Source organism: Protopterus annectens, chromosome 2.part1 (genome assembly GCF_019279795.1).
Source record: "Protopterus annectens isolate FY-2018-M chromosome 2.part1, PAN1.0, whole genome shotgun sequence".
Taxonomy (NCBI): domain Eukaryota; kingdom Metazoa; phylum Chordata; order Ceratodontiformes; family Protopteridae; genus Protopterus; species Protopterus annectens.
In genome coordinates this window covers 727922632-727935405 of record NC_056729.1, presented here as the reverse complement: position 1 = coordinate 727935405, position 12774 = coordinate 727922632, and the positions used below count along the sequence as shown (strand labels likewise).

At 38.3% G+C, this 12774-nt stretch overlaps 1 protein-coding gene across 4 annotated transcripts in view; it reads right to left on the bottom strand.

Moving 5' to 3' along the window:
- GRIA2 (glutamate ionotropic receptor AMPA type subunit 2) overlaps nt 1–12774 on the bottom strand; it is a 1022901-nt gene that overhangs the window by 523893 nt on the left and 486234 nt on the right. For all 4 annotated transcript variants that reach the window (XM_044062451.1, XM_044062449.1, XM_044062448.1 and 1 more), the window contains exon 5: nt 5009–5062. In XM_044062451.1, the coding sequence (XP_043918386.1) occupies nt 5009–5062 (54 nt within the window). The remainder of the gene's footprint in view (nt 1–5008; nt 5063–12774) is intronic.

The following is a 12774-nucleotide window of genomic DNA, read 5'->3' as shown; positions in this document are numbered from 1 at the left end:
ACTTATATACACATGTCATCAGACACTTCTCTTTTTTTATAACTGTAGAACTTATCATAACAACATGTTATGAACACAGTTCCTTCATCCAGTAAGGTGAGAAAATAAACCCACTGTAAAATGTTCTTACATTCACAAATTAATTACTTCTCATAACTTTCAGTTTGCATCATGTGACTAAGGCTAGAACTTTTGCACCTAATTTTCTCTTCTATTTGTTGTAAATTACAGATCCCCCTTTTTAAAACTCTGTATACAATGTGTTTTTCACCAGTGCTCTACACGTCACATAGCCCCCTTCTCAAAGCTTATAAAAGCCTTAAGAGTAAATATGCTGAATCAGGATTCATGAATCAGTCAGTCTGCATGCTGTCCACTACATCATGGGTGTGCTTGCTAACTAACCTAAGAGAATGTAGTGGTTGGATGAGTGCATTTCCTGAATATTTCCTCTGATGAAGGATGATATAGCAGAATACTCCAGAAGTACTTTATATTCTTTACCCTTGTCCGATACTGGATTCAAACAGTCAAAGAAACTTTATTGTCATTTAAGAAACACAAGTGCTACCCAAATGAAATTTTGAGTGTCAGCTCTTTTACAGGAGAAAAACACACACAAAAAGACAGACATGATAGGTATTAAAGAATAAACAATAGCTATAGTACAAAAGTAAATGTCTAGGTAGCCGACACACATGTTGCACACTTTATATACACTGGACAACACTGACCACTAGATGACTGACACATGAAAAGAAAAGTACACTATGCACAGAGGTGAGATTGGGTGATATTGCACATAAGGAAGTGATTGGAATTGCACTTGAATGAGAATATATTAATTTTAGTATGCGCTAAATAAATACAAATACTATATGGAAAAAAAAAAGAATGAGAGTGTAACGATCTATTATAATTTTGATACATACAGATTTATGTCTGCATTAATGAGTCTTTTTGCATTTGGATAAAAACTGTTCATGAATCTAGAGGTCCTGCAGAGGATACTCCATAACCTTCTACCAGAAGCAAGTTTAGTGAACCAACGATATGCTAGATGAAACGTGCCACTCAGTATTTTGTGGGACCTCTTTTTACATCTCAGTTCGAAGAGCTCCTGTAAGGTAGGAAGAGTAGTGCCCACAATCTTTTCTGCTGTTCTTATTATTATTTGCAGCTTCTTCCTTTAGGCCATTGTGTTGTTACCGAACCATACAGTTTTTGGTGATGATGCTCTCGGTGGCTCCTCTGTAAAAGGCATTTAGAGCATTCATAGAGAGCTTTGCTTTTCTCAGCCTTCTTTGGAAGTGTAGTCACTGGTGGGCTTTTTTAATTAGCTGGCCTGTGTTTGTATTCCAAGAAAGATCCTCTGATATATGTATCCCCAGGAAATTTGTAGTTTGAACTCTCTCCACCTCTTCACCATTGATCTTGATGGGCAGGTGCATGGCAGAGCTCTTTCTGAAGTCAATAATATTTTTTTTTGTTTTATTGACATTCAGGTCCAAATTGTTGTTATTGTACCATTTAATCAGGGAGTTGACCTCATTCCTATACCCACTCTTGTCATCACCACTTATGAGTCCCACCACTGTGGTGTCATCTGCGAATTTTATGATGTGGTTGTTGCTAGCTTTTGCAGAGCAGTCATGGGTAAGGATTGTAAACAGTAGAGGACTCGGCACACAACCGTGGGGCACTCCAGTGTTGAAGTGTTGTTACCAGCACAGGTCCTTTGTGGTCTTCCAGTCAGGAAATTGAAGATCCAGTTGCACACCATTTTATTTATGTCAGGGTTGATTAGCTTTTCTATGAGTTGCATCGGAATCACAGTATTGAATGGTGAGCTGAAATCTATGAACAACAGCCTGGCATAGTTGTTCTTCTCTTCAAGATGCTCCAATGTGAGGTTAATTGGTACCAAAATGGCATCAGCAGTTAATCTGTTTGCCTGGTAGGCAAACTGCAGTGGGTCAAAGGATTGGGGTAGTACTGCAGTCAAATGCCTTTTAACCAGTCTTTTGAAGCATTTTGTTATATTTGATGTAAGGGCCACTGGCCTGTAATCATTTAGACATGTGGGGGTTGGCTTTTTTGGACAGAGGGATTATGATGCTAACTTTGAAGCATGCTGGTACTTTTTCATGAACAAGCGAGGTATTGAGGATGTCCATCAGGACTATGCTGAGTTGGTCTGCACAACCTTTCAATACTTTCCCCAGAATGTTATAAGGGCCAGCAGCCACCATGGGGTTCACGTTTCACAGTTGGTTCCTTACATCCACAGCACTGAAGTTGAGTACTATATCCTTTTGGTCACTGAGAAGCTTTATAGCCTCCAGGTTGCTTTTCTCTCTGAACCTGCAACAAATTGTGTTTAGATTGTCCAGAAATTCACTGCTATCATCGCACTGAGCTGACTTGGTCTTGTAGTCAGTTAACTGTTGAATACCATGTCACAGGCTTCTCGAAGCATCCTTGTATCCTTTTTCCATGCTCCCTCTTGGCCTCCTTGATACCCTTTTTAGATTAGCCCTTGCCACACTTAGACCCTTATTATCCCTTACCCTGAATGCGGTGTTTCTTGCCCTCAGCAACTTGTACACCTTGCTGTTTAGCCATGGTTTTTTGGTTGGTTCTTACTTTAATATTTTTGATGTTCGTTACATCCTGCACACATTTGGATATATAAACCACAGTTGGCTCAGGATATTTATCTATGTTCACCAGATTGTTCACCGTGGCTGCTTCCCCGAAGACATTCCAGTCTGTGGTTTCAAAGCAGTCCCTGAGACTTTCCATGGCTCCTTCATGCCAGACCCTAATTTGTTTCACAATGGGCTTATCTCTAATCAAGATAGGTTTATAAGCTGGTATTACTTTTATGGAGCTGTGATCAGAACCACCCAGGTTTGGTTACTTTACAGCTCTATATGCACTTTTTATGTTAGTGTAAGCCTTGTCCAGAAAATTTGCTCCCCTTGTTGGAAAATCCACAATTTGGTAGTAATTGGGTAGCACCTCTCTGAGATCTGCTTTGTTGAAGTCACCAGCTATCATAAATGGACAGTCAGAATTCTTACAGAGCAGCTCACATATGGTATTATGCAGTATATTCAGCGCTTCAGTGATGTTACCACTTGGTGGTCAATATACAGTTGCTACATAAACACTATTTAGTTCTCTGGGCACATAAAAAGGTCTGAATTTCAGTATCAGAAATTCCACATTTATAGAGCAATGTTCATACACAATGTTATTGTTTTTGCACCAGCTATCATTCTCAAAAATGCATACTCTGCCTGCCTTAGCTTTTCCACACAGAGCTAGGTTCCTATCAGCTTTGAATAAAGTGAAATCATCAAGGCTTACAGCACTGTCACTAATCCTGTTATCTAACCAAGTCTTTGTAAAGATTAACAGACACCTTGTCTGTGTGGTGAGCTCTAGCCTGGGAAAGTCCATCTTGTGTCTAATGAGCACACATTTGCTAACAGAATTTGGGAAAGTGCAGGTTTGTAAGGGTTTGCCTTCAGTCTGGCAGCAATTTCAGCTCTGCAGCCTCTTTTCTTGGTTCTGTTACATCTCTTCCTTTTTGGTCTCATCCTGATTTTTCAGAACCTTCCATTCCATGACTTAGGTACTTTGAAGCTTGTTTAGTTAGGATGTTGAGTTCCAGCAATTCTGTGAGTGTTAAAGGCCCCAGATGCTCTGCAGTAAGCAGGGAATTCAGCCACAACGGTATCACAATTGAATACTTGATTTCTAGAAGTTTCTTTCTGCTGTAAGTTACTGTAACATCATTTAAATGACTGGAAAATTATTTTCTCATTTTTTTGCAAGAAAAGTAAGACAGATTAGGCAATCCTTTATCATGAGCTAACACAGCCACAGCCTCCCTGGGCACTGCCATTTTTTTCCTCCCTCTGAAACCCTTCTGTTCCATAAAAACCTCCCAATAACCATGATCCTCTACAGCAGAAATTGTTACTCATAACCACTTGCCCTGAACTGGTAGTGATCAAGCCATTACCACAACACCACCTTCACATATCAACTAATGGAGACACTATATTACATCTTTGACCACTTGCCTTTATTAAAAGTACCCTGCCTCCCCAAAACACACTGCATTCCAATAAGAAACAAATGGGGATAAAGTGGGCTAAGATTTTGGAATCCTGCTTATGGGCCAAGGATGACATCACTCCTCAACACATGTTGGGGACCTACTTGTTAGCAAAGCATTAGAAGAGTCCATATTTACAGCATCACAGTTTTCATGACAGACAACTCTGCTCATACACTCTAGACAGTGAGTGAAAGGGGTTTATTACTCTGGGAGGGTTATGAAAAAATGCTTGTGAATAAATAAAACATTAATAAAAAATAAAGTATATCTGTTCTTTCAGAGCACATATTAAATATGATGCCAAAGGTTCTCACAACAGTGATAAGGCAGTCATTGTCAGCAGTTTGATATGATGTTTCATCAGTAGTGACCATGGTGTTGACAAAGGATGCAGTTTTCTTATCTTGCAAATGTTCAGGAAAGAAAACTGAAAGCAGCTATTATTTATAAAGAACAAACATGTCCTGTCTAACAGCAGGGTCAATATTATTGAAGGACTTTGTGTTTTTAATTATTTAACTACATACTTTTTACTTTCCTTATATTTCTTTATCATGTAGATGTAGAAAAGCTGTGATATTCTCTATGTGTTTAAAGCAATGATAAATAGACTGATTAAGTTTATCTTTGTTTAAGACACTGGAAATTCAACTTCCTACCATCAGTTGGAAAATTCCAGTGAGACTTTTTTTACTTATTTGCAGGTAAATATATATTTTTAGCTACAAAAAATGTGTTGTCTGCAAAATGCAAAAATGAAATTAGTTTTTGTAGTCTGTAATATCAGTACTTCCCTAAATGAATCAGCCTTAAGACATAAATTATGCAAGCAGCAGATGCAAGTTACAATATAAAATATGACGCACTACATACCAGGTTGGCAATGATGTAATGGTATCCTTTCACATGCTTTCCAATGGTAATGACCTGTGAAAAGAAGATGATAAAATAAGTATAGTTGGAGCTATGCAGCAGGGAAATCTACATAATCAATTGTAATGGAATAACTCATTCAGCATTCTCTATAACCTTGGTCTAGAGTCTTCTGTATTTATTTGCTTAGAGATTTTTTTTTCAGATCACACAACCAGCCTAACTTCAATGAAGCAGCACAGAAAATAGGCAATGGTGCCAACGGAACTATAAATGAATGATTAACAGGAAATAAGTAAACAGAGAAATAAAATGTGAAACTGTCCTACTATTGTTTAGGACTACATATGCACAGTGAAAGATGAAAATAGGCTGAACTGTATTTATAGACTAGTCATTATGCACCACACAGTGATTTGAAAAAGTTAGTATTTTAAAAAATATTTACATCCCTTCCAGTACTTCACAGTTTTGCAAGTGCTTTATCAACCATTAAAATTAGTTCAGCAATATTTATTTAGACTTCCTGTGCGACATGTGAGTAATTCACCACCAATATATATTCAGCGGCAAAAATGAGTCAGTGAAACTATGTTAAAATTACATGTTAACAGCTAAAAATAATATTTTAAGAAATGTCAGCAGCACATTACCATATAAAGCAGAAACACAGAACCATTGGGAAAAAATGAAGAATTGACCATGTTTTTTTTTTTATTCAGCGATGGGAAAGGTGTTGCCTGTATTATGTACTGGAAAATCGTTCCATTTTAATCTTGCTTAAATTATTTATAATCCAAAACATTTTATAAAATGCTGCCTCACATTCAGAGGTAATGTAATGCTGAGATTTCTCCAGGTTGGTTCTAGGATAAAATGGCTTCTGGGCAGGTTTATAGGTAAATACCAGGCTACCAGTCTACAGACTATCACAAGCCTAGCCAACAAGCAGAGATCAGAATCCAACCCTGTACCTTATACCTGTAAGGTAAAGACCTTAACTATTATGCAAACCCATGCCGGGAAAGAGTCTGCAGGCCTTTCTTGAGTCTGCTGGGGTTTTAGCTAGGTGGTTCAGTTTCCTTCCACATCCTACAGGTAAAGCTGTACTTTGCAAACTGTCCAATGGTATGTGTGCCACAATGTGACTAGTGTGTGTGTGTGTGTGTGTGTGTGTGTGTGTGTGTGTGTGTGTGTGTGTGTGTGTAGAGGGGTGAGTGTGTGTTTGCGTATGCACATGAACCTCATTCAAGAATAGTTTCTCTCTGCCTTGCACACACTGATGCCGCAAGGGGCTACAGCTCCCCATAATACTGAACTGGATTAAGCTAGTAGTTGGAGCATGAAAGAATAAATAAATTACTTATGAAGCTGCATTCAGTCAAGCTGCAGAAGAAGATTACATCACTGGGTCAGTGAATATTGTTTATTGGGTCAAGAAACACACAGTCTAATCACTCAGAAGTTAGAAAACACAACTGATAAAAAAAAAGCCACCGAAAATGACTGAACTCAAACAAGAGAAGGTATAGAAGATACACTTGTCGCATGTTATTTTTGGACATGATGAAGTCCACACACTAAATGAACAAAAGCATTTGATTTGTGTATATGTTCCTAGTACCAGTTAATGCATTTCTCTCCTATGATACTACACTGTTAGGTTAATTACTTTTGTTGCCTTTTTATGGCCCCCTCAGGCATAATTGTTGTTTAATGTTACAGCCAATCCTACTTCCCTCACATAAGCCTGCCGTTGTCAGCTCTTTAGCTTGGACCCTTTGATTTCTGGTTCACAAGTTATCTAATATATTTTCTGGGGTACCTCTACCCTGTCTTTATCACCTCTGTTTCTTATGAGCTTATGTTTTTAATACATGTGGTTGAGCATTATATTGTCTGGCAGTTAGCAAAAAGGACCAAACTCTGGGTTGTTAATAAACTATTTCCCATTCCAAATGTACAGGGTTTGAAGCTCTCAACCTTCATTTGCCTACTGTGTGACATTGAACAAGTCAATCAACAAGAAAGTGCTTTGAGGCAGCTGGGAATTTGGACTAGGCTTCTTAATGGTCACCTAGACTCAAAACTTAATTATCTATACTTGACTTTCTCTCTACACTCATAAACTTCCTTCATCCTTTTATTCTCCAGTAAAGCTAGGTTCTAGTGTTGCAAACTAAGAGAAGCTGCTGGTTAGTACTAGATTGCTGTAGTCATAATTTTGCTAGTCATGCTAGATAGTATGGAGCCAATTCTCTCTTTAATACATTTTGTACACTCATATGGCCCTTACACTCTCCTTCCAACCAATTAATTTTAGGTTCCCACTGCATCTCCACTCCACTTATTTATGCAAAAAGAACATTGTTTAATTGGAGTGGAAACTAACATTGTTCTACACTGCTGGCATGCTGTCAGAGGAGAATTCAGTCCTTTCCCCTCATAAATAACACCTGAAAGCTTGGGTTGGAGTGCCACTCCAACTTTGTTGCTCATATTTTTGTCTTAAGTAAACTAGCTGTTTTTTTTTTTTGGGGGGGGGGGGTTGATTTGTGCAACTGATCCCACACTGACGATTTCAGGTCATGTTAGAACTGTGTATGTGCTCAGAGATTAACTTGGGAATATGATGGGCTGAGTCCTTTCTATGGGCTCAGCCATTTTCAATAGAATAAAAAGTAGTTTAGATTATCAAGTTGTCCTGAAGGATTTCTGTTTTATTATTTTTCAAACATTGTAACACATTAGTCCATGATGAGTTTTTTTAAGTCCATGAATTTTGCTGTAATTACAGATGTGTACCTTACTCCAGTGTTCACAGTTCAGTACTTTCAGTACTAGACTAACTGCCCTTATAGGCCATTTTAAGCCTAGCCAATTACCCATTCTGAGAATTAAACCCTGCACCTTGTGATTGTAAGGTAAACACCCTAACAATTATGCCAACTTACACGACCGATACCACCTACAATGATAGCTTGTTAATATTACATTAGTCGTATTTAAGTTTGTTCCTCCTTTCTGATTTGAGAAAGACATTTATTTTTCAGTCAAGCCTCTGCCTGAATGAAGGACTGGTAATAATAATGACATTTGTTGAGGGCAAATGTCTCCCAGATCCTAATGCATGTATTTGTTATCTTGCTTTACACCTTCAATGTGTCTTTGCAAATTTTCATTGACTACCTTCATATCTCTGGCCTTGACTGAGCCAGGAGAATAACATTTGTTTTGACAGCTGAGAATCAGAATCATACACAGTCTGGGACTCCAAAAGCTTTACAGTGTGGAGTAACAAACACTAAACCAAGCAGTTACTTCTACACACTATTATATAAAAAAGGGCTCCACCACTCCTCAGCTGACAGGTTAATGAGGAATGGCTGAGTCTTACTCCCAATTACAAAAGGCTAATTGGGCTCACAATGCTGTAATACATCATAGTTTTAGATTGGTATTGCATGCTAGTGCAAAGTCTTAAAGCAATAGAGTAGTCCATTTACATCCATGTGTGGTTGTGTCATTTCTAAAACTCCATAAATAGGATGAAGCTGATACTACAGGCAGTGTGAAGTAATATTTTTAGTGGGGGCTGCCCACACAGTTAAAAAAATACAGTTTCACAAAGTGAAATACTGTAGAATACCTCCCACATGTCAGGGGCTTTGTGTGGACTTGCTGGGTCCACCGAGATTTCAGCAGAGTTTGGGCTATGCCAGGAAAGCGTTATGAAACTCATAACCACAGAATGTTAAAAAATCTTATTACCCTCTTCTGGCATAATGAGACTCTCTTATATTGAGTGCTTTAGTGTTGCAAGAAAGTATGATGTCATACTACGAGCGGAGTTAGTGTTGCAAGGAACTATGATGTCATACTCCGAGCGGAATTCTAATTTGGAATGATGGTGGAGGCTCTCCACTACAATATTCCCAATCCTTTTGAAATCTGGCCCACAATGTCTAGTCAACATAACTTAATTTATTTGCACGAATGAGGTTTTCAGATTCAAATTTATTACCGGCTCTATCAAACAATGTAATAATTTAGTCTGCAATCAGTGGTTAATTGAAAAACAAAATAAGACTGGACCTGATATGACTGGTGACAAATGAAATATGAAAGTGCAGATGACAGGCACATATATGACTTAGAAGTGACCAGTATTCAGAAATGTGATTACAAAATACTAGAACTGAAATATGTACACAAATATTGAGACTGAAGTACATTGGACTATTCCCCTTTCTCCACGGGAACAGCAATCCCAGAATTAGTATACATTAGTAACTTGGATGTGGGTGAATAGTCTCCCATACTATGGGTGCAGAGGGGTAAAGGCAACTATGAAGTGTTACTGCACTTTTCAAGTATCAGTTTTAACAGGAAAATTAAGGATTTTGCAATCACACTTTAAAGAGTTTATCACTTGCATGGAGCAATTCTGGGAAAGTACTTTTCCACAGGCATGTTAAGTTTGAAGAAGGGTGAACCTGCTACAATCCATATGATTATCTGTGTTTATTTTTATTAATTTATAAATGACACACCGTAAAAGAAGTAGAATGGTACAGCTGGGACAGAAAAAGAGACAAGGCAGAAGGACCATATGGAAGGAATCCTTGAGATGCCTACACCTTACTTCCATACCACACAGAACTGAGCATAAAATATGATTAGCCAACAGTAAACCGAAGCACTTCTGTAACTCTTTTCAATTTCTCCAAGTCTTTCGGGTTTCTAGTACCATGATGGGAATGGATCCCATTCTTAAGTCAAAGAATGATTAAAGTTCAAGAAATTAATATTGTTTCAATCTTTGATGTTAGCCAAAAGTCCTCTGTAGCACCTGCAATGTGCACACAACTAACTCCTGCAATTCATATATAGTTACATGTATTGGTAACATATCTAAATACAACTGTAAATTCTTTTTTATGAAACCCATGGCACTTACTACTATCGGAATTGTCTGTGCATCTGTCTTCCACAGTGCCCTCATTTCTGCTTTTAGATTCTGGTACTTTATGATTTTGTGTCTTTCTGGGTGTAGCAATTTCAATGATCAATGAACCATTTGTCTTCTTTTCATGGACTACTATGGTTTTCTTGTATCTATTTTTGAACTGGTAGCAATGGGTAATCCCATGTGATATAAACTTCATCATTTGATATAATGCTGTGTGGCTCATGTTTCCAGTGCTTCTCAGCTACTTCAATACTATAATGTTTTTGCAATCGCCAGTGCAAGAGTCTTGCCACATTATTATGCCTTTCAGTATACAGGCCTTCTGTTATTAGTGTATTGTACCTAGCAACAAGATGTGTGACTGTTTCCAATTCTGTTTTAAAAACCTGGATTTATCTGTTTTTCCAACATATTCAATGGACTTTGTACACTAACATGTATGTAGTCCACTATATTAACCTTTCATTTTTTGGTTTAAATTCACCTCTCTTTAACCATTCCTTTATTATATTCTTATCGACCTGATGCTGTTCCATGAGTTTTTGTATTTGCAACTACCACCCATCCCATCCTCAATCCCCGTTTCCCATTTTTCACATGGGGTCAGGGTGCAATTTCAGCAGTGACAATCATCTCGAGCCAAGGTTAACATTGCTGGGTGGCTAGCCCTGCCACAGTAGTTCATTCATACCACTCACACATACACACACTCTCAGCTATGGCCAATTTAGACTGTCCAATCCACCTACTGCATGTCTTTGGAATGTGGGAGGAAACCAGAGCACCCGGAGTAAACCCACATGACTGCAGGGAAAACATGCAGACTCCGCACAGAAGGCACCCCAGCTGAGAATTGAATCAAAGAGCCTCTTGCTGTGAGGAGACAACGCTGACCTCTGCACTACCATGGCCACCCAGCAGCTATATTTATGCATTTTCCACATTTCTTGCTTTCTTATCTGATCATTCACCTTATATACTTTCTTTTGTTTTTTGGCACATTTAGTTGTTGCCTGATTTTTAAGTATTTCTGGTATGATTTCCATTCCCACATGACACCAAAATGCTTCTGCTAAACTAATCAGGGAAGCCATCTTAGACTTTTTCTCCTCATGTTTTAAAACTTTCTCTATTTTTGGATCTTGTGAGGTCAGCAGTTATCTATATAGTCCTATGATTGCTTATCTATACATGTAATCACCTTCAAGGAAGCCCATACCTCCTACAGAACAGGGAATATAATCTCGGTATGCACTCATTTTTATAAATCATTTGATAAGCATGAAGCATTTTTCTTTTTTCCTGTCCAACTGATCCAGTATATTTTGAGGCCAGTCAATCACCCCAAAACTGTAAGTTAGAACAGGAAGAGTAAACTGGTTTTTAGCTTGGCCTTTGTTCCTATGTCAGAGCTGTTTTAGTATAAATTTTAATCTTCTAAAATATTCCTTACTAAGTTTTATTTGCATTTGTTCATGTTTTATTGTTGATCCTTCATCAATTCCCAAGTATTTATACATGCCCTCTTTCTCAAGTTCTTTTATATCACATTCCAGTTGCAAACTGGCATTTTCTTGGTGCTGCAGATTTCCTGCTTTATAGGTTGTTTTTGCAAATTTATCAAGACCAAGTAACATTTTTATATCATCTGAGAAAGTTTTGACCACTTACAGCTGTGCTTTTAGTTCCTCATCTGACGAACTATACAGTTTTATATCATTCACAAAAAGAAGATGAGCCCCGGGATTCAGTAAACTCCATGTCGGAATAGCATTATTCTGGCACAGAGAGAGGACTGTACCTGTGCAAGCGCAGCCGTAGCAGTAGCGCACCTTGCATATTCATGAAGGTATGCTACTGTTACGGCTATTTGGACACTGAGTGCAGGGGGTGTGTCTAAGCAGTGCACGCACAGCTAACATGCCCCCTGCACTCAGAAAGTGCTGCACGGCACTTTTTAAAAGTATTTCGGTATCCGCAGACACTGAAATGAAATAAAATAAGCATTTCAGTGTCCGCAGACAATGAAATAGCTAGGGGAGCAAGAAACAATACAGCAGGTGTGTGACAGGTTCTGACGCACACCCCCTGCATTATAAAAGTGCCGTACAGCCATAGCTGTCAATTGAACAGGTTTCTGAAGAATGCTCAGATGCCTGCCTCACATACTTCTCAACCTCCTGGAGCAAGATAGCTGTACAAAGCCATAAACACAGGGGGGATAAAGACACAAAAATAGGGACACACTTCAAATATTGCACAGACAAACCCAGAAAGCTGATAGAATAAAAGATTTGCAGTAACACGAACTTCCTGCAGGGTATGAAGTCTGAAACACAAATGTCTGCCATGTGAAAGTGCCACATGGTCATAGCCGTCAACTGTACAGGTTTCTGCAGAATACCCAGATGCCTGCCTCACATACTTCTCAACCTCCTAGAGCAAGAAAGCTGTACAAAACCATGAATAATGTGGGGACAAAGGCAAGTAAAACCACGCAAACCCGCTTACAACTGCTTAAAAGTGCTTTAATAGCTCTGTCTCCATCAGTCCTTGTTCTGCCCAGCAACAAAATAATCAGCCCTGCCAAGTCTCAAACCTGGAATGTTGTGCACTACAATCACAGCAACATACCAATACACCATCTGAGCCATAGAATTTGGAATATTTTTGCAAACATATCAAGCACTACTGTCATTTAACATAGGTGAAACATATATATGAGTAGTACTCTTTCATATATATATATATATATATATATATATATATATATATATATATATAGATAGATAGA